This window comes from Phyllobates terribilis, unplaced genomic scaffold (genome assembly GCF_046119375.1).
Source record: "Phyllobates terribilis strain yellow unplaced genomic scaffold, ASM4611937v1 Scaffold_11__3_contigs__length_659146591, whole genome shotgun sequence".
Taxonomy (NCBI): Eukaryota; Metazoa; Chordata; class Amphibia; order Anura; family Dendrobatidae; genus Phyllobates; species Phyllobates terribilis.
In genome coordinates, this window is record NW_027362771.1 from 332399376 (window position 1) to 332422230 (window position 22855).

The 22855-nt window shown below is 42.1% G+C and overlaps 1 protein-coding gene across 8 annotated transcripts in view; it reads left to right on the plus strand.

Annotated features, from left to right (window-relative positions):
* HERC1 (HECT and RLD domain containing E3 ubiquitin protein ligase family member 1) overlaps window positions 1-22855 on the plus strand; it is a 175759-nt gene that overhangs the window by 85318 nt on the left and 67586 nt on the right. For 7 of the 8 annotated variants that reach the window (XM_073652698.1, XM_073652700.1, XM_073652697.1 and 4 more), the window contains 11 exons: window positions 31-252; window positions 370-543; window positions 937-1051; window positions 3493-3613; window positions 5050-5221; window positions 6992-7316; window positions 7436-7556; window positions 7810-7858; window positions 8871-9133; window positions 9514-9732; window positions 11007-11127. In XM_073652698.1, the coding sequence (XP_073508799.1) occupies window positions 31-252; window positions 370-543; window positions 937-1051; window positions 3493-3613; window positions 5050-5221; window positions 6992-7316; window positions 7436-7556; window positions 7810-7858; window positions 8871-9133; window positions 9514-9732; window positions 11007-11127 (1902 nt within the window). The remainder of the gene's footprint in view (window positions 1-30; window positions 253-369; window positions 544-936; window positions 1052-3492; window positions 3614-5049; window positions 5222-6991; window positions 7317-7435; window positions 7557-7809; window positions 7859-8870; window positions 9134-9513; window positions 9733-11006; window positions 11128-22855) is intronic. The other variant, XM_073652705.1, reaches the window with a different exon arrangement.

A 22855-nucleotide genomic window follows, 5' to 3' on the forward strand; every position in this document is an offset into this window, starting at 1 on the left:
AATAATTCTACATGTTCTTATTGCACTCAGGGGGACCAGAACAAGTGGACCCGGCAGGTGTTTTACTGCCTGCACCCGCTCAATGTTGGGTCTGGCTTGTAGACTTGGAGAGAACAGTTACATTGCTGATTGGGCGTTGCTTAGGTGGGATGCTGCAAGGATCCCCCACATCACAAGAGGAGCAGGACACTGCTTACTGGTTAAAGACGCCTCTGTTTGGAAATGGTATTGAGATGGATGTTCCTCAGTTGGGTAAGTAAAAGGCTTAGTGCTTGGGCCAAAAAATGTATAACAATGAACTAGAAGGTTAAGAACCTGCAAAGTAGCATTGATTTTATGTATGGTAATTTATTTTTTTCTCTTTCATAGACAAATGCATGAGTGCATTGCTGGAAGTGGCGTTATCTGCCAATGAGGAGCCAAAAACCTTTGATTACAAGTTAAGACCGGACGTTTTAATTTTGGTTGATTTAGCAGTTGGATCCACCAAGGAGCCCGCTCGTAGCCTGTGGATGAGTATGCAGGATTATGCAATTAGTAAAGGTATGTGAATTTTAAGTACAAGTTCTGCCTAAGGGCTCATTTACACTGGCTGATGGGGGCTCATGTCAAACAACTGCTGTCCGGCTACTTGTTTGCCAAGTTTTAGGCCATCAATGCTTCTGATGCCCACAGAATGATCAGTAACAGATCTTTCTATGCTCCTAGACTGCCATTGTTGTTGCAACACTAGTCCTGTGTACACAGGATGATTTGCTGCTGAGAACAATCTCTTTTAAGGAAATGTAAAATTATTTCACCTGATGAACAAGTGTTTCCTAGGAATGCTCATTCATGATAATCTGCTACTGTAAATGACACTTAACAACACTTAGTTATCAATCAGTGACTAAATAATGAAAGTAAATAAAGTAACATCTTGTTTCTCCATATCAGACTGGGACAGTGCCGCAGTTAGTAATGAGTCGCTTCTGGACACAGTATCACGGTTTGTTCTTGCTGCACTTTTGAAGCATACAGGGCTTTTGTCACAAGCTTCTGGTGAAAGCAGGTCAGTATTTATGTTCTGTAAGATAACTATTTAGAATCCTCTTTCTAAGGGTGCTTTCACATTACTTTTTGGCACCCGTTCAGTGGCCCCGTCGGTGCTTGCATCAGACCCCCCGCAAAACAGTATTCGGACCTATGCGCCGACAGTGCCATAGACTATAATGGTGCTGGCAGAGCGAATGTGCTCTTTGCCGTGCATCATTTTTGGGTGTATATGTCTACTGGAGGGGGACACTCAGACGCACTCTACTATGTCTAGGTGTCCACCTCCAGTTGGCATCCACGCTCGAAACTGATGCACGGCAGAGCACACATTCAATCTGCCAGCACCATTGTAGTCTATGGCCCCGTCAGCGCTTACGTGCAAATCCCAATTTGCGTAAGGGAGCTTTTTCAGGGTAAGTGCCAAGCGAACAAAATGTGGTGGACAAAGCCTTTTTTACTGTTAAGGCTCATTCAGGCTTCAGTTTTTCTTGTAGGAGTTCTATAAGTGTTTTTTTTTTTTTTGCAGAAAGGCTAAAGGGCGTGAGCTCTATGGGGTTGCTCACATGTCCGCACAGAAACATAGAGATATGTTCAATTTGAATCCAAATCACGGATCAAACTCTCCAATCTATGGGTTTGAGAAAAAAATTGGAAAGCACTTGGATGCCATCAACTGCTGTCCGTTTTCCACTAAGACTCCATCAGTGTGTTTTTTGTTTTTTTTGCGTTTGAGAAAAACTGATGGTAAAAACTGGCACACTGACCAAATTCATATAAAAATCTGATGAAAACCACGGATGAAAATCAGCTTTTTTTTTACATGCTAGAGAAATCACTTACCTTATATACTCAAGTATAAGCCGACTTTTTCAGTCCATTTTTTAGGCTGAAAAAGCCCCCCTCTGCTTATACTCGAGTATATACATAGTCCGGTGGTGGGTGGGGGTTGCGGCAGCGGAGAAGCGGAGCACACGCAATAGCCGGCTGCTGCAGCTACTACGTGAACCCGCTGCTAAAGGGAAATGAATATTCACCCTTCTCCATGCCCATGGGAATGGAGAGGGGTGAATATTCATTTCATTAATAGCGTGCGCACATTGTCAGCACATTGATCCTCTGTGCCCGCTACTAAAGAGAATGCATGGGCGTGGAGAAGGATGAATATGCATTCTCTTTAGTAGCGGGCACACAAGATCGCTGAGCCGCAGCGGGACCTGCGGCGCTGCTGACACCGTGTGCACGCCATTAAAGAACAGGGATATTCACTCTTCTCCACGCACATTATCCCGGCGTGTAGAGGAGTAAATATCTCCGCAGCTCACTTTGGCATGGGATGAGAGGGCCATGCATATCAGGATTGGGGATGATGGGAGCCATGCATGTCAGGATTGGGGATGATGGGAGCCATGCATGTCAGGATTGGGGATGATGGGAGCCATGCATGTCAGGATTGGGGATGATGGGAGCCATGCATGTCAGGATTGGGGATGATGGGAGCCATGCATGTCAGGATTGGGGATGATGGGAGCCATGCATGTCAGGTTTGGGGATGATGAGAGCCATGCATGTCAGGTTCGGGGATGATGGGAGCCATGCATGTCAGGTTCGGGGATGATGGGAGCCATGCATGTCAGGATTGGGGATGATGAGAGCCATGCATGGCAGGATTGGAGATGATGGGAGCCATGCATGGCAAGATAGGGTTGAGGGGAGCCATGCATGGCAAGATTGGGTTGAGGGGTGCCATGCATAGCAGGATTGGTGGTGAGTTGGCAATGCTTATCCGGATGAGGAAATTTACCAGTAGCTGCTGCATTTCCCACCCTAGGCTTATACTTGAGTCAATAAGTTTTCCCAATTTTTTGTGGTAAAATTAGGTGCCTCGGCTTATATTCAGGTCGGCTTATACTCTAGTATATACGCTATGTCTGAATGAGCCCTTACGGTAGGCCAAAATGGAACAGCCAGGACATAGATGAAAACTGCTATGGCTATTGACCCCTACAGTGATGTGATTGTTTAACAGGCAGTCACTTGGGGAAAAAAAGCGGTTTCCCTAAAAATCAAGTAATTGTTAATGAGTAATTTGAAAATGCTGCTCCATTTGACCTTACCCTATAATACACTAATAAGTCATTAGAAGTTCTGTTTATGTGCCACCCAAATATGTGAATCACAAGTTTACCTAATTACAAAATGGCACAAGCATCACACTTGTATCACTGCATAACTAGGCAGATTAGACATTTACGATTTTAGGGAAATGTAAATTGAATACTTTTAGATCATTTATAATATCAATATAATGTAAATTAATAAGGTTAAAGGTTAATTACAATTTTGAGCAATGATTTGGATTGTGTCGCAATGTGCAATGTCTTGCTCCAAGAAGTGTTTGTTTTTTTTTTAGTTCTAATTTAGATGAATTTTTCTAATCCATTTATTTAATTTACTTAGGTACCAGCCAGGGAAATCTCTAGCTGAGGTATTTCGATGTGTGTACAAGGTCCGGAGTCGCTTGCTTGCCTGTAAGAACATGGAACTCATCCAAACTCGCTCATCATCCAGAGAGAGATGGGTATGTCATTTGGTCAGAACCTACCTAAATAAATAGCTTTTTTGTTTTGTTTGGGAATGAATAGGTATTTTATTTAGGAAACCTGTCTGGTGCTTTAGGGTTGTCAAATGATATTGCTGGGTAGGATAGTAAAAGACAAATCTAAACAAACCTTTCAAGCCACAGATGGACATTTCATCAACTTTATGTCAATGAGGCTGCAAGTACATCCAGGGTGGGACAATTCACAGCTAGTTCATCAGTTGTCTGCATTACTCCCCACCACGTGCATAAGTGACGTCTCATCTGTGGCACATGGATTCGCATGAATGGAACAGTTTCAACAAACCTGCCATGTGATTTTACCTTATACAGTTTTTCCAGCAGCAGTAGCAGCTGTTTTACTACTGATCACTTGTCTTGAGGATTAAAAGGAATCTGTCAGAAGAATCAACCCACTTGCTCTCCCGGGGATCACGTGACATTATGTCACACAATTTCTGCGGCCAATCAGCACTGGCTAAACTCTCCTTTTCTATGGACGAATTACATACATCTGGAGAAAGTGCGACCTGCTGCTGTTTAAACTTCCTGGTTGTGAGATCTGTCTGCGCCCTCCTCACTGGCAAACTGTGAGATCTCTGCTATTATTGTGAGTTCTCACACTTCTAACTAAAATCATGCTGCCAAATTGTGTGCACCATAGTTACTGATTGAATAGCTGTGTGCTTAATGCCGCAGCACTGCGTTAGTTAAAAGTGCGAGATATCATTATAACACTCAAGACCTTGCACTTTGCCAGTGAGGACCTCCTACTCTGCATGCCGAAATCTCGCATTCCGAACTTTGGATCCCAATTGTGCCGGGAAGTTGGGTTCTTCTTTTTTTTTTCTAAAATGTATGAAAAGGGCCACACCAGACAGATAATAAGTATTCTTTAAAACTATCAAAATGACTAATTATTCTCCAGTCACTCAGGCCAAATGTACCGTTGTTTTTTTTTTAATTCTATCCAGGAGTTCCTGAGGTATAGCGGTTTTGTTTATGCCTTTTCTACTAATCTGTCAATTATTGCATTGGTAAATAGGCAGCTTTATCTTTCCAGGAAAAATAATAACCTCTTTGGAGGCTGTAATGTCCTTTTCGGTTGTTTCTTGTGTAAATAATTATGACTAGAAAATGTCTATGTAGTGTTCTGAAAAACAAACTTGGGTTTATTTGTGACTTTTTGATTAAGGGTGGAGATAAAGAATTGGGAGTAAATGTGATGCATAATTCTCCATATTTAACTGCTTGTTGAATTTGAGATCCCTACAAAGTTTTGCGATTCCACCAAGGAGTAAATGCGTCCCGGTTTCTGTTTTTCCCAAAGCAATTTAGCAATTTAGATGCTACTACTTTACAGTTTGGGGATCTCCGTGGAGTGTATTAGATTGTTTTATGTGTTCTTTTGTCAGGTATCAGAAAATCAGGAATCCGCAGATTTAGGCTCCCAAGAGAACTCTTTCACTAGGACGATAGATGAAGAGGCTGAACTGGAGGAACAAGCAGAACGAGAAAGAGAAGAGGGGCACCCTGAACAGGAAGAAGAGGAGGAAGACCGTGAACATGAGCTTCTTACTGCTGGCAGTTAGTATCTTGTCATGCCAATGTATTTTTTTATTTTTTTTACCTAAACATAAAATGCACACACATCTTATAGTAGACACATTACATATGCAAAGACAAACAATTACTAGACAAAAATAATTCTTCTTGCTGACAGATGATGAGTATGCTTATCATAAGTAGCAGGCAGTAGCTGCATCATAACAAGCAGGTCATGCCGATACTGTAGTGTGAGAACTGCCATAATAGAACCCTGACTATTTCTGAAAACCTTGTAAAGCTGACAAATCCACCTATTATGTTTCAGGTGGGTTTGTCATTCACAGAACAAAGGGCACCCTTCAATTAGACCAGGGTTGTTCTCGCTGGACATGATGAGGAGATGTGCTGGAGTAAGATGCTGCTGAATCATGAAGAGACAAAACTCAAAATAAAAACTTAATAAGAAAATACCCTGCAGTAAATAAATAAACAGCAATAGTGCATGAAAATAATATAGTTAACATAACATAATTTTGATAAAAAAAATGTAAAAGCCATCCCACCACGTCATGGTGACCCTATTTGGGACAGTCCTAACCTCTAATATTAATATTGGACACGCAGCCATGGGAAACCACATGAATGTAATGTCCAGCTCAAAGAAAAGGCAGGTCACACATTTATATGCATTGAGTGCAAACAAACTGAAACAAAAAACCTAAAGAGATGAACTGGAATGAGTTGATGTGCATGCAACGTGAAGGCACATGTTCACACTGGCCACTAAACAGACAAAACTCAAGATAAAAACATAATAAGCAAATACCCTGCAGTAACTAAATAAACAGCATGCAGCGTGCACATGTGTGGGCACCTCGCCAGAAATCCTACCTCTGTCCCTGCTGGTGTAAGATATGTTAGCATAGTGAACGCCACCGCTTGTCATGAGTTTGATGAGTTGCGGTCACCGCGCCCCCATCCCACAAAAGATCCTCCCACTATGACGGAGGTGGGCAAAAATGGCGTGAGAACACCAAAAGTCGCATAATTTTAGCGCAGTTTTCAGGTGTGACAAAATTATGCAACTTTTCAAAGCCTTTTATGCCAGAATACTGGTGTAAAAGCTTTGATGAATCGATCCCACATTGTGTTGCAACAGTTCTCTGTATAGTAAAGTGATGTATTCTGCTGATGAGAGGTAAGTAATTGATGGGAAGGAGGATACAGTCTTAAACACTTATCTTGCTATTAGATTTGCTGTGAATGGAATCGCAGGTCCCGGCCCATTGGGCACTTCAATACTCTGTGGTTGCTGGGTGGGAGCGCTGAGAACCAGTCTCTCACCTGATGGTATCCGCTGCTCTTCATTTTCTTGCCTGGAATATTATCACTTATGTGTCACTTAGCAGCAATGATGTCACACCAGGTCTGCTAATCAACCTGGTACAACAGCCACAGATTGCTGACGTGGCCAATGTATCAGGTGCTTTGAATCGATTTGCACCAACTCTACTTGTTGTATCATAAACTATGTTTTCTGTGGAGTACATACATACAAACTTGTGTATATGTAAAATCGTATAATATAATTAAGGACCTGTATCTTTTTGTGTTACTTTCTTTCTCTCTAGGGGAGCTAGGCTTTGACAGGAGTTTGATTAATGACTATATCCTAACTGGGAACATATTGAAATAAGTACTGTTACTTTTCACATGCCCCATGTGATGGTGATATCACTCCAGGTCAATGACATCACTGTTCTCCTGTCCTAAGCTCCCCTCCTGTCTCTCTTGTGTTGCACCTTACAGAAATATTTCAATGTTTCCTATCAGCCCGCGAGGTGGCACGCAGCCGAGAACGGGACAGAATGAGCCTTGGCTCAAATGGAACCACTGGCCCAGGTACTAGAGAGGAAGAGCCACAGCCAGAGTTGGTGCAGGGAAGAAGAGACAGCGGGCACCTAGCTGAAGGTCAGGACTTGTATACCGCTGCCTGTAATTCCGTCATCCACCGCTGTACTCTTCTTCTACTGGGCGTCAGTCCTGTAATTGATCAGTTGGACTCACCGACAGAGGATGGACAGCAGCAAGTTTCATCAGTGGCCACCCATGAAGCAACAGCAGCTATGACAAGGTAGCAGTTTGGAACCTGAACTGACCCTAATAAATTGTACTGCTCAATATATGCTAAGTAGCTATGAATTAGCATAGCAGGTTTAATATTCCCTATTCACCTTTAGCTTATATTTCCAGGAGTGAAAGTTTAACAGCAGAGAGAAGATCTGTCCAGTTGCATCCCAACTACAGACTTATCAAATCTAGAAGCGAGTCTGACCTTTCCCAGCCTGAATCTGATGAGGAGGGATATGTTTTGGTAAGGGTTTTTTTTCATGGGGGAATTTCACATTTAGTTAGCAATGCATTTGTATATGGTGGTAATATTATACTGGAAGCAATTAAACAGTACAGTTGTGGTTCCACTCTTTCCATATTATGAATTGTAAAGCCTTCTGCCTATTCTGTATGCAAACTGCTTTGCATTTGTTTATAAACTTGCAATTTATAGCTAGTTGGACTTTTCTGTACTGTACAATTGCATTTACTCACGTCCCAAATTCTCTTGTTAGAGTGGAAGACAGAACACAGACTCCGACCTTGCATCCCATAGAAAACGAGGTGAGACATTTTTTGTGATGTTAAAATTGTTTTTTTTTTATTATATTCATGTCTTTTGGATTTGATTTGCATAGTATAAAATAAACTGCATAAATAAATAATGCATAAATGCTTAATTACCAGTCTGCAAGATCTTCTAATCCTATTCTGTAGTGTCCACACGATCTCAGAAAAATGAACCATAGATTACAAAGCTGTTGTTACAGTTCTGCTTTCATGCACGTGCTCGACTGATAACTAAGACACACTTCAGATAATAAATGCATATGTCAGTTCATATAAATTTCCAGATCGAGGTGTTACTGACTACATACGAAAGGATATTTTTTACTGTCAGGGAGGCAGGATTGCAATGTAAGGCCAGAAATAAACCACATTTCTCTATCGCTCTGTCACTACATAAGAAATTAACAGCGGTAAGCTGGACCTCCTTTCCCTTTCCTCTCTGTGTCTCCTTTATAAAAACGCGTCGTTTTCCCTGCTGATACCGGGCCTTTAGTCCACTTGAGTCCCCGGAAAAAGAAGATCGCCAAGCAAGTACTTAATGGCATGTTCTTCTTTTATCCTCGTCTATTTGGCTTCCTTCAAGCTAGCTATTGCCTTTTCATATTTAAGTTTTGATTTTATCATTGTATGAACTCACTGTGCTTTGGCCTGCAAAAATGAAGCTTCCATTATGTCATCCGCTTCATAAGCACATGCTTTGAAAGCATCTGTGCTGAGCAGGGAGCGAAAACTAGAGTCATGTAGTATAAGGATGATGAGTATGTACATTCAATGATATGGAACACACAATGGCTCGAAAGAAGCCAACATTTTTAATCCTTAATTGCTTTTAAACTCCTCTGTCTACCATTATTTTCTATGGTAATAGGTTTCATTTTGGGAACCTGAATTGTTCTAAATGGTTTGAACAGTAGACATACTCAGTATCATTATACTTGAAAGCAACAAAACCCATCAACTGTATGTCTTCAGGCCTCCCTGAGTTTTGATCTTCGTGTGTCTACAGTGTCCCCATCTGAGCACCCTGCCAATGATTCTTGGGCCCGACTGAAGCACAATCGGGACTGGATGTGTGGCTTATCTTGTGGCTTTGAAACCGATGCAGAACATAGCAAAGCTCTTGGCGTGCATACACTAATTGACAATGTGCTAAGCTTTGTAAGTGGAGATGTAGGAAGTTCTCCGGGTTTTAAAGAGCCAGAAGAAGGAATGTCCAGCTCTCCCCAGGCTTGCGTAATTGCAATGGAACAGCAGCAACTCCGTGCAGAGGTATTAATGTATATTTGTGTCATCAAAATGTTTTTATTTTTTAAAAAATAATTTAATTTAAAAATGTTTATTTTAAAAAAGAAATAGTTTCTTGGGATGATTAAGAATACAGCAGACCTTTGCAGACTTACTGAATGCATTTTTTAATTGCACTTTGCATGATTTATCAGATACGTATATTGCATGAGTATTGTAATCCATATTATGGAGGCACTAATGGGTATGTAAAGACAGCAAGGTGCTTGTGAAATTTAACTCTATATATACAACCTTCAAGCCGAAGGAATAAAAAAAAATGTCAAAACAGTATTTGTTTAGTAACGCTGGCACAGTTTTTGTGCAAGTCTGTAATGACGCCAAGGATTATGATTTTCTTCTAGTTGCGCTTGGAGGCCTTGCACCAGATCCTTGTTCTTCTTTCTGGAATGGAGGAGAAAGGAAATACCCAAACATTAGGCAGTCGCCAGTCACTCGCTACCTTTCAGTCCTCATCTCTGCTTACCTCTGTGAGACTGCAGTTTCTTGCAGGTTGTTTTGGACTCGGTACTGTTGGTCACGCAGGCACTAAAGGAGAAAGTGTCCATCTTCATCATTACCAGGTAAAGGAGGCTTTTGGCGCTACTTGAACCTGGTGTTTCTTATAGAGTAAAACTTTACACCAACTTGAACAATTGGAAATAACCGCTTGACTTGCGTAGATTCAACTGCAACTCTAAAATGCTTCTCAAATCTTACCACTGTATCCTAAATTCTGCAGGATAGCAAAGGTCAACCAAAACCATGTGGTTGATATGCATCTCTCTTCAATCAGAGTTGCCAATCGGTTTGAGCAATCCTTAACCCCCTACTGACATAGGATGATACATTGTATGTCGTCTCTGTGTATTTGCAGGCTCAGGAATTGAGTCTGCATCTTTACTAGCAGATGGTGGCTGTGTTATTCTGGTATTATGTGCCTCTAACAGCCGCCAGCGAAGCGGAGTTCCGACCGCAGCTGTATACCCGATCTGTAAACGAAGTAATGAGGGAAAAGGATCAAAATGCCAGAATTTTAGGTTTCTCTGCCACCGTGAAACTGCAAAAAAAATGCAGTAGGATCAATACATTGGATCTACCCCAAAAAGTTATCTATTGGCTCAGGGCAAAAAAAACAAGTCTTCATACAGCCCCTGAAAATTTATTTTATTTTTTTTTTTTCAAATTATGAATTTCAGAACTATTATTTATTTTATTTTTTTACTACAAAAACTTTACATTTCACCAGAATCCTACTGACCTGGAGAATCAAATTGCCATCACATGATAAAATAGATGGTGGAATTCAAAAACACAACTTGTCTCGCAAAAAACAAGCCCTCTTTTTTTTTTTTGCTCTGTGTGTGCCGAGAAAATAAATGTTATATACACACATGAGTACCACAAGCAAAATTTATATCTTAATTTTTCAGACTTAGACCTAATTGTATGTGGTATAAAGGATCTTCTTATAATTTGGGAAAATGCTTATATAAATTTATGGTGATGATAGGTTCTCTTTAATGAGCAGCTCATTATCTGGAAATCATAGGTACAAATGAAAACTCTATAATTCCATACATGGCTCATTCATTTGTCAGAGGAGATCTGAGCAGAGTCTATCAGAAATAGACACATAGCAGTTCTGCCTTATTTTTCATTGATTAAAACTTCTGATGAGGGTTTTAGAATTGTAAATAAACTATTGTATCTGTTTTACAGTACTCTATTGTCAAATGTAAAAAGATGAATGAGTTGAATGTAATACATACGACATACCTGAAAATGGCCTCTGCTAAACGTAGACCAAGTAGACAACATATCAATGACTAGGACTTATGTTTTGTATTGTTTTCAGGATGGAATAAGGGCTTCAAAAAGGAGCATACAGGTAGAGATCCAAAAAGCTGTGCACAAAATCTATCAGCAGCTTTCGGCCACTCTGGACAGAGCTCTGCAGACAAACAGACACCATGTGGGTAAGTTGTTTCACTACCTGTGTGAATGTAAGCTTTTCTATTGGGCTGATGATTATAAATGACTTGTTGACTGGTTTAGAAGTGTATTCCAATATGATTCTATTATCTGTGTAGATAAAGGTAAGCTATTAAAGCAAATCTGTCACCAGATTTCACAATACACACTATATACATATTAAATGTATCCCTTGTACCTTGACTGGTGTATGTACTCTAAAAATCCATGCGAGTGGGCTGTATAATCCTTTATGAAAGTCTCTATCCACTTAGATAGGAAACACAGAAAGAACAAACCGAGATATGGTCATAGTAATGTTAAAATAATTACATTTTATTAAACAATAAATATTGCCAGCAATGGCCATGCAAAGGAATAACAGGAGGCGCATATCAAGGAAAATAGTGTATAAAATTCTTGAACATTACAAGAAAGACATATGGCATAAGAGCATAAATGAAGAATATCTATATGTAGAAGAAAAAAAAACGTAAGAAAAAACGTGTCTGTAAAGATATGACAAGTCGAGATGTAAGGTAATTGCAATACATATATATGACTGAAAAAATGTCAAAGAGCAAATAGACAAAGCAATATAATAGATCCTATCTAGGAATAGTAATTGTATATATAGGGATGACAACTCAAGATGTTTCTATGCAAGATAATTGTCATGCGGTGGAGTAAATGTCAAAGTGCAAGTGCAGATGGACAAAGGAATATCATGGCTTCTATCTAGAAAAAGTAATTGCAAGTAAACAGCAAAATCTTGTATAGTTATCCTATAGAATCTAAATATTTTGTATACATGCAGTTGAAATATAAATCTATATGATATAAGTTTGTCATACTAAAATGCAAGTGCCAGCCAATAAATATTGCAGTACTGTTCCTATAGATAATCCCTATGTAGGGAGGCAACTTGCAAAGGATGGTAATTAGATATAAAGGAAATTACAGCTACAAGTACATAACATGTGCCAAATAGAATAAATACAAGAAGATATATACTTGAGCTTGTGGCATGAGTAACTTACTACATACACGTTATGCGCCCACCCCGACGTGCGTTTCGGCATACATTCATCAGGGGGTGGAGTCATCTTATGATTGGCAAGTTTTTAAATTCTGTCTGGGCCAATGTGACTTGGTGTAGGTGATTGGCGACGCATGCGCACATCGAGGAACTCATGGGACCGCCGCCCACCCACGTCATGTGATCCACAGCATCGCGGTCATGTGATCCACAGCATCGCGGTCATGTGAGCGAGACGTCATGGAGACGTGGAGAAATGGGGTGGACACCTCCGAGGCCCGATGTATTCTTGTTCTCCACCTCCCCAGCTGCATTGGTAGAACCATGTGGATATGAGAAAGGTGAAAGAATGATTAAAAAAAAAAAAAAAAAAAAAAGAATGATCAAAAACGCCTGTGCAGTGTCTAGATAGATCACAAAGTGGCACTGTTATGAATGGTCAAAGGTTTAATAAAATTAAAGATGACATGTAGACTAAATATATAATGGATTGTGTAATATTAATAATTACATTGATGTAATTGATGACTTGGCCTGATAGGCAGCTCCTCAGTGTCTCTTCTTTCTGTTGCTGAATTTTCGCCAATCTAGTCTGATGGACAGCTCTTCAGTGTCCCTCCCCTTTGCTGCTGCTGAGATTTTATATTGCTCAGTACAGTCCGCAGTATTCAGGCTGGGTGGGGAGACGGGGACTGAGTACATTTGGACTTGTGAGCTTTCTTTAGTCTAAAATTCTCATAGTTATGTCAGAATTTTACAGTCTTTCTTTTTTTTAGTCTTTATTTCAGTAATTATACATGAGAAAGCAACAAATGTTAAAGGGAATCTGTCCGTCCCCCCCTCCCCCCAGGATGTTTTTAACCTGTTACTATGGGCATACAGGTGATTTAGAATTGTTCAAATAGTCCTACCTGTATGTCTCATAGCTGCTGTCTTGTTGATGAGAAATCATCTTTTAATCCTTTTATGTTAATGTGGCGTTCCAGGCGTGCCTTGCCTAGAAGAAAACTCCTGCCTCTGGTGTTCGTTTGCGTACCACCCCCCTCCCATGAGTGTCAAAGTGCCATGTGACGTGCAGCTGTGGCGTCAGAAACCCACGCTGTGCCCTGCAATAGCGCGATTACACTTACCTTTTCTGTCCTTCTAAGTATAATCTCGCTATTGCAGGCGGAGGATTCCGGTACTACAGCTGCACGTCATATGGCATGGCTGATGGTAGGGGGGTAGTACACAAATAACACCGGAGGCAGGAGTTTTCTTCCAGGCACCGCACGCTCCGGAACCTAGAAGACCTCATTAACATACAGGATTAAAAGACTATTTCTCAACAACAGGACAGTAGCTATGAGACATACAGGTGGGACTATTTGAACAATTCTATCACCTGTATGCCCATAGTAATACGTTAAAAGCGTCACAGGGGGTGACAGATTCCCTTTAAACATTTCACGTCTTCAGATTAATCAGCCGTTTAACAATAAGTCATAATAAAACAGTAGGTATCAAAAATAATAAACATAGGCTAAACTTTTGGTAAGAGCATTAACAAAACCATACAATTGTATTATTGATGACAACAGTAAATGTATCAGAAAGACCTAAGCACCAACAATGTAAACAACAACTCTGTAACACCAGTCATACATCAACACTCTTAACCAGCAAATTCTCCAGCCCTCCTCCACAAAACTTGGAGCTCAAAATGGACATAGAGAGTACCCATAGTCCAAGTACTCAGCGTGCAACATGAAGTTCAACCAATGCACCGATGTAAGAAAAGGGCTGTATCCCCCAATGAAGGCTGCGAGAAAGATTTTATGGATAGTCCAGTTCAAAAATCCTCCTTTCTTGAGTGCTTCTTTGGAGGGACACAGGAAACCGTAGTATATCCAAAAGCGGTCCCAAGCAAGGGATGAGAGTGGAACAGATTGGGCCACACCTCAAAGTCCTGATCTGAGGCTTAGAAGCCAGATTCTTTTGAAAAAGAATGGACAGTGCCGAGATCTGGCCCTCGAGTGAGATGGGTCTTGAGCCTGGATTAGCCCTCGAGTGCAGAAAAGGCGAGGAGGAATGCAAGGGAATAATCAAAATGGTTAACTTGGGAAATTCACACAAGCGGAAGAAAGCCTTCTAGGTACAATGTATATACTAAACAGGGATGGCTTTTGTACCTTGATCATAGTGTGCAAAACGTGATCAGAAAAACCCGAGGATTTTAGAACTGTGGCTTTAACAGCCAAGCCCTTAAATTGAGCTACTGAGAATTCTGGTGGAAGAGGGGACCTTGGGAAAGTAGGGCTGGTTGATCCTGAAGTCTCCATGGAATGTCTGCGAAGAGGTTGACCACTTCGGCGTAACATGATCTTTGAGCCTGTCCGGAGCCACAAGGATGACTGTGGTTCCTTCCAACTTTATCTTCTTCTGCAACTTGGGTAGCAAAAGTAGAGGAGGGAAAATTGTGACCATGGATATCCATAACAACAGAGGCGACTACTATGGGGTTGCGAGTTCTGGACATGAACTAAGAAACTTTGTGATTGTATCTAGATGCCATCAGTTCGATGTCTGGAGTGCCCCACTGTCAGGTGCAGTGACCATTCTACTGCAGTTAATCCTTCGCAACTTAGACTGTCCGCTGCCCAGTTGTCTACTCCCAGGATGTGGATCATTGTGATTACTGGGATTCTTTCTACCACTCTGTTGAGAATCTGGGAGACCTCTACCCTTGATTGTTGACGTAAGTCACAGTGGTGGTGTTGTCAGACTGAATTTGGATTTGGAAACAGCTGATCGTGCCAATGTAGACTAATTGCTCTGAGTTGTAGGACGTTAATGAAAGTAGGTTTTTGTGACTCTTCCACTGATCATGCACCGTAAACTTCAGGAGGACTGCTCCCCAACCAGGAAGACTAGCGTCTGTTGTCACAATCTGTCAGTGACAGGAGGAAGGAATGACTAAGAAAAATGAGGGGATAGTTCCACCAATAGATCAGAGACAGTCTGACTCTGGATGAGGGATGCTAAGGGGTTGGTTTAGAGAAGAATTAGGTCTACAGTGGCATGTCAAAGTTAGTGTTATTGTGAACAGTTAAGCAAGTTGAAGATGAAATGATCTCTAAAAGGCCTGAAGTTAAAGATAACAGATTTCCTTTGTATTTTAGGCAAAAAATATATATTTTTTAATCTTTTACATTTTAAAAATGACGAAAAAGGAAAATGGACCAATGCAAAAGTTTGGGCATCCTGCATGGTTAGTACCTAGTAGCACCCCCTTTTGAAAGTATCACAGCTTGTAAAAGATTTTTGTAGCAAGACAAGAGTCTTTCAATTATTGTTTGAGGGATTTTCATCCATTCTTCCTTGGAAAATCCTTCCAGTTCTGTGAGATTCCTTGGTCATCTTGCATGCACTGCTATTTTGAGGTCTAGCCACAGATTTTCATTGATGTTCAGAAGAGGGGACTGTGAGGGCCATTGTAAAACCTTCAGCTTGCACCTTTTGAGGTAGCCTATTGTGGATTTTGATGTTTGTTTAGGATCATTAACCATTTGTAGAAGCCATCCTCTTTTCAACTTCAGCTTTTTTTTTTACAGATGGTGTTATGTTTGCATCAAGAATTTGTTGAAATTTCATAGAATCCATTGTTCCCTCTACCCGTGAAATGTCCCCTGCACCATCGGCTGCAACACATCCCCAAAGCATGACTGATCCACCCCCATGCTTAATAGTTGGCGAGATGTTATTTTCCTGAAATTTGGTGGCCTTTTTTCTCCACACATACCTTTGATCATTGTGGCCAAAGACTTCTATTTTAACCTTTTCGGTCGACAGAACTTGTTTCCAAAATGTATCAGGCTTGTTTAGATGTTCTTTTACATACTTCTGATGCTGAATTTTATGGTGAGGCTGCAGGAGAGGTTTTCTTCTGATGACTCTTCCATGAAGGTCATATTTGTGCAGGTGTCTCTGAACAGTAGAACAATGAACCACAAAGCTAGAGTCTGCTAAATCTTTCTGTAGGTCTTTTGAGGTTAAGCGGGGGTTCTGATTTGCCTCTCTAGCAATCGTACGAACAACTCTCATGGAAATTTTTCTTGGTCTTCCAGACCTTATCTTGACCTTCACTGTTCCTGTTAATTGCCATTTCTTAATTACATTTCAAACTGAGGAAAGGGCAACTTGAAAACACTTTGCTATCTTCTTTTAGCCTTCTCCTGCTTTATGGGCCTCCACTATTTTCATTTTCACAGTGCTAGGCAGCTGCTTAGAATAACCCATGGCTGCTGATTTTTTGGCATAAAGTTAGAGGAGGCTTGGTTTTTATAAAGCTGGGAAATTTTCATCACCTGGCATTTCCTAACGATGGTAGTGAACAAGCCATAACCCTAACAGGCTAATTAAGGTCAGAAACCTTTGTCAAAATTATCAAAGCACACAAATCTCCAAGCGTGCCCAAACTTTTGCATAGGCCCATTTCCCTTATTGTAATTTTTTAAAATGAAAAAAAAAAAGACAATATATATATTTATTTGCCTAAAATACAACTGAAATATGTCATCTTTAACAATATGCCTTTTAGAGATCATTTCATCTTCAACTTGCTTAACTGTTCACAATAACAGTGATTTTGACCTGGGGTGCCCAAACTTTTACATGCCACTGTATCTTCTCCCTAGATAGCCCATCTCAATGGGAGAGCAGGGCTGGCTGAAGAGGCCTAGTGTGGAACTGAGCAAATGGGATTGCTGCGGTAGCTGCCACCATCTTGCTTAGAACACTAATGCAGAAGTGGAGATGGACAGCTCAAAGATCAGATACCAGTTTTGAAAAGCCGACCTTTTGTCCTCTGGAAGGAAAACTTTCACTTGGACATTATTGAAAATCATTCTCAGGAAGATGATGCGCTGAGATGGGATTAGCGACAGTTTAAGCATTTAGTGTAATCTACAGACTTTTGAGGTTCTCAAAGTTGTAGGGAGCAATTATGTCATCCAAGTAGGAATGACCACTATCCCCCTCACATGTAAAAAGGCCATGTTTGCAGCCATGACCTTTTGTGAAAACCCTGGGGTTCGTGGTGAGCCTGAAGGAGAAAGCCACAAACTGAAAATGGAACTGATTGACAGCAAAACGGGGAAACTTCTGGTGCGCTAGAAAAATATGAATGTGGAGATTGGCATCCTGAAGGTCCACTGAGGAAAGAAATTTCCAGGTTCCATGGAGGTAACAACCGAACAAAAGGTATTACATTCAGATGCGGTTAAGCAGGACATTGTTCAGCAATTTTAGGTTCAGCATTGGATGAACCGAACCATCCTTCTTGGGAACAATAAAAAGGTTTGAATGAACAATGATGCCTAACTGGAGAAGTGAGGAAATGGCTTGGGGAAAAAAAACAGCTTCCAAGGAGAGTGTCCATGGGGGACAGGATAGGAAAAAACTATCTCAGTGCAGAGTGGAGAATTTTATCTTGCATTTTGGAGGAGGCAGTTTCCCTGGCCCAAGCGTCATTGGCTGCTGGAAGCCACACGTTCTGGAACAGGAAGAGATCGTGCACCCCCACATGAGATCCCTCTTCAGGTGGGCAGCTATCATGTGAGGAAAACTTGTTGCTTCTTGTCTAGGAAGACTTGGCAAGCTGGATGTGTGGACACCATATAGGAGTCGGCTTGAAGGATGGTCTCTTCTTTTCTTGAGGGGTAGTAAGTATGTCTTTCTTGGTTGTTATATGGAAACTGATGAAAGGCGCAAAGCTGATGTGGCTTTTGGTTAGATGAAGACAGAGTAGGTCTCGGCTGTAGGAGCAAGGTTGTTCTACCCACCTGTGGAATTCAAAATGATGCTGTCAAGCTTTTCACCGAAAAAGCGAGAGTCCTGGAAGGAAAGGTTCATGAGGGATTGTTTGGACGCATGGTCCGCATTCCACAAATTGAGCTAGTGAACACAATGGATCGCTATAATATAGCTTGAAGCTTGAGCAGCGCAGATGTCCAATTTCAAGAGAGGTGGAGCCAAGGTACAGTAGTATTCTAAATAATATCAGTGTGTTCAAAAACATGAGTTAAGCACAAAATCTTTATACTAGTTTTTATTTCCATGCATTGGGAACATTGCTCACTGTTTTCTAATTCAAAGCATGAAGAGAAATGTATATAATTTTTAACTACTTTCCAGAAAATAAAAAAAATGAACATTGGGCTGTTCTTAAAAAAAAAAAAAAAAAAAAAAAAAAAAAAAAAAAAACAGCAGTGTCTGCATTTGTCTTTACAAACTCACAATATGTACTCTTCTTTTTTTTTTGAGGATTTAGCATTCCTGTGAATCACTAACCTAATATTTTAGTTATATACCCATAGTTTTTAAGAACTGCTTCACATCTATGTTGCATAGAGTCAACCATCTTCTGGCACCTATCAACTGTTATTCTAGCCCAAGATGCTGTGACTACATCCAACAATTTCTTGGCATTTGCTGGCTTTGCCTCAGAAATTGCATTTTTGACGTGACTCCACAAGTGTTCTATCGGTTTAAGGTCCAGGGATTGGGCTGGCCACTCCATAACCTCAATTTTGTTGGACTGGAACCAAGATTTTGCTCTTTTACTGTTGTGTTTAGGGTCGTTATCTTGTTGAAACACCCATTTTAAGGGCATATCCTCTTCAGCGTAAGGCAGCATGACCTATTCAAGTATTTTAATATGATCCCTGGTATGCTATAAATAAGTCTGGCACCATAGTAAGAGAAACATGCCCATATCATGATGCTTGCACCACCATGCTTCACTGTCTTCAGAGTGTACTGTGGCTTGAATGCTGAGTTTGGGGGTCGTCTGATGAACTGTCTTTCTTTCATCAGTCCACAAAATGTTTCTCCATCTCTTTTTAGGCCAGTTGATGTGTTCTTTGACAAATTGTATTCGATTCACTGCGTCTTTTTTTAACAATGGGACTTTGCGAGGACTTCTTGGTAAGAGATTAACTTCACACAGGCGTCTTCTCACGGTCACAGTACTCACAGGTAACTTGAGACGGTCTTTGATCATCCTGGAACTGATCATTAGCTGACACTTTGCCCATCTGGCTATTCTTTGATCCATTCGAATGGTAGTCTTCCGTTTTCTTCCACGTCTCTCTGGTTTTGCTTTCCATTTTAAATCATTGGAGATCAGCTCAAATGAAAATGAACTGCCTATCATTGTCTGCACTTCTTTATAAGTTTTACCTTCTCCAATCAACTTTTTAATCAAAGTACATTATTCTTCTGAACAATGTCTCGAACGATCTGTATGTCTCAGTCTTTCAACGAGAAATGCATGTACAACATGTGCTGGCTTCACCCTTAAATAAGGGCCACCTGCTTCACTCCGGTTTCTTCACAGAATGATTGACCTCACTAATTGAACTTCACACTGCTATTATTTTGAACACACCCCCTTTCAATCAATTATTCAAATACACAGACTCAAAAACATGCAGATCATGAATGCTGAGTCTGTTGGTTTTCTTAGAATCTGCTGCACCAACTGGTAAATTGTTTGACATTTGGTAATATAATTTATACCAAATAAACATTGATTAATCTGGTTATATTGGGCTGCTATTATTTTGAACACTACTGTACTTAGCTGCGTGGGCTATCGAATCTGCGAGGTATGCCAGCTTGGATGTTATATACCTGAATATGATGCCATGACCCAGTTAGCAGTGAAGGCCGACCCTGAGGCTTCAAACACTGAGATGGCCATGAATTCCACCCATCAGTCCATGCACTTCTTTAGGGAAACTGCATCAAAAAGTGGTAGGAGAAATGGTCTTTGATAACTTAGACGTCGGAGGGTTTACCGAGGTAGAGGAGGGCCAGGTGGCAACGAGATGGAAGAGAAAGCAACTTTATTTAACCTAGTGATAAGCATATTCACTAGAATTCTAATGTCTGTATTCAGAAGCAAAATAAGGAGATAAGAATCTGCAGATCCTTCCCTGGCTTCAACAGCACCACCACTAGAGTCTCCCTTGTGGAATCCGATAAGTCACCCTGTTCATAGACTGATCCTTAGAGGCAGGGCCGGCGTCAGCACCCGGGCAAGTGCTGGGGCCCTGAGCAGGCAGAGGGGCCCACTGGCGGTCGCGCACCCCGCCGGGCTATGTGCGGAGGAGAGCTGTGCCAGCGCCCGCCCTTCTCTCCCGCTTGCTCAGGGCCCCGGCAGCCGGATACTTACCTCTCCCCGTGCCTCCGTAGATCCGCTGTCTTCCTGCTCTGCGCTCCCTGTGACGTCTCAGGTCAGAGGGTGCGGTGACGTCTTTCCACCGCGCTCTCCCCTGAGCCGTCACAGGGAGCGCAGAGCAGGAAGATACCGGCGACGCTGGAGTCCTGACCCGAGCAGCTGCAGCAGGTGAGGAGGAGTGAGGTGAGTATTTGATTTTTTTTTTAATGTATGGAGGCATGGGGCATAATATGGGGGGGCGGTGACATCCTGCATGGGGCATAGTATGGGGGGGGGTGACATCCTGCATGGGGCCTTATAAAGAGAGGGGGTGACATCCTGCATGGGGCATTATAAAGAGAGGGGGTGACATCCTGCATGGGGCATTATAAAGAGAGGGGGGGGTGACATCCTGCATGGGGCATTATAGAGAGAGGGGGTGACATCCTGCATGGGGCATTATAGAGAGAGGGGGTTACATCCTGCATGGGGCATTATAGAGAGAGGGGGTGACAGCCTGCATGGGGCATTATAAAGAGAGAGGGGGTGAAATCCTGCATGGAGCATTATAGAGAGAGGGGGTGACATCCTGCATGGGGCATTATAGAGAGAGGGGGTGACATCCTGCATGGGGCATTATAGAGAGAGGGGGTGACATCCTGCATGGGGCATTATAGAGAGAGGGGGTGACATCCTGCATGGGGCATTATAGAGAGAGGGGGTGACAGCCTGCATGGGGCATTATAGAGAGAGGGGGTGACATCCTGCATGGGGCATTATAGAGAGAGGGGGTGACATCCTGCATGGGGCATTATAGAGAGAGGGGGTGACATCCTGCATGGGGCATTATAGAGCGAGGGGGTGACAGCCTGCATGGGGCATTATAAAGAGAGAGGGGGTGACGTCCTGCATGGGGCATTATAGAGAGAGGGGGTGACATCCTGCATGGGGCATTATAGAGAGAGTGGGTGACATCCTGCATGGGGCATTATAGAGAGAGGGGGTGACATCCTGCATGGGGCATTATAGAGAGAGGGGGTGACAGCCTGCATGGGGCATTATAAAGAGAGAGGGGGTGACATCCTGCATGGGGCATTATAAAGAGAGGGTGGTGACAACCTGCATGGGGCATTATAAAGAGGGGGGGGACTACATCCTGCATGGGGCATTATAAAGAGGGGGGGGACTACATCCTGCATGGGGCATTATAAAGAGGGGGGGGACTACATCCTGCATGGGGCATTATAAAGAGGAGGGGTGACAGCCTGCATGGGGCATTATAAGGGGGGGGGGACAGCCTGCATGGGGCATTATAAGGGGGGGGACAGCCTGTATGGGGCATTATGTGGGGGGTAACAGCCTGCATGGAGCATTATAGGGGGGGGGGCAGCCTGTATGGGGCATTATGTGGGGGGGGGACAGCCTGCATGAAGCATTATATGGGGGCCAGTATCCTGTATGGAGCATTATAAGGGGACCAGTATCCTGTATGGAGCGTTATATGGGGGCCAGTATCCTGTATGGAGCTTTATAAGGGGACCAGTATTCTGTATGGAGCCTTATATGGGGGCCAGTATTCCGTATGAAGCCTTATATGGGGGCCAGTATTCCGTATGGAGCCTTATATGGGGGCCAGTATTCCATATGGGGCCTTATATGGGGGCCAGTATTCCGTATGGAGCCTTATATGGGGGCCAGTATTCCGTATGGAGCCTTATATGGGAGCCAGTATTCCGTATGGAGCCTTATATGGGGGCCAGTATTACCTTATGGGGCCTTATATGGGGGCCAGTATTCCGTATGGGGGCCAGTATTCCGTATGGGGCCTTATATGGGGGCCAGTATTCTGTGTGGAGCTTTTCGCCGGTTTCTGAGCTATTGTGGAATTTACAATAGATATCACTAATATAATGTAAGAAGTGAAATCTTTGCATTGTACTATACCTATATTTCTCTGCGGTATCTGTGCATCATGAATCGTGGTATGTATTAAAGGGGCCCACTGAGACTCTTTCGCCTGGGGCTCAGAAAAACCTGGAGCCGGCCCTGCTTAGAGGTCCAACTGAGATTAAACTTTCTCTCATTTGGCTTTATACCAGTCTCCATCATCTTAGGGGTTTTATCTGAGTGTAATGATTTAAAGTCATCTACAATGTCCTTTAAGGTCTAGAATGACTCCCCTTCCCAGGAAATATGTCTTTGGCCTACCACCTTGGACATAAAAGCTCCCCTAACTGTAATCTTTCCAAAGCATTCCATTTAACAAGATAATTTGGAGAAACACTATTTGAGCCCCACAGCAGCATGGGCTGCAATGGAAACTTCTATATACAAGCCAGTCAGAATGCATGCAAGTTTTTGAACCAGTCGGTGAATCTATTGCAACAGTCGGTGAATCTATTGCAAATTAAAGAGCTAGCGCCGAGTAGTAAGAGATTCCTCAGATAGTATAATCAATATTTAATATTGGTGGTAATAAGTCTGGAGAAGC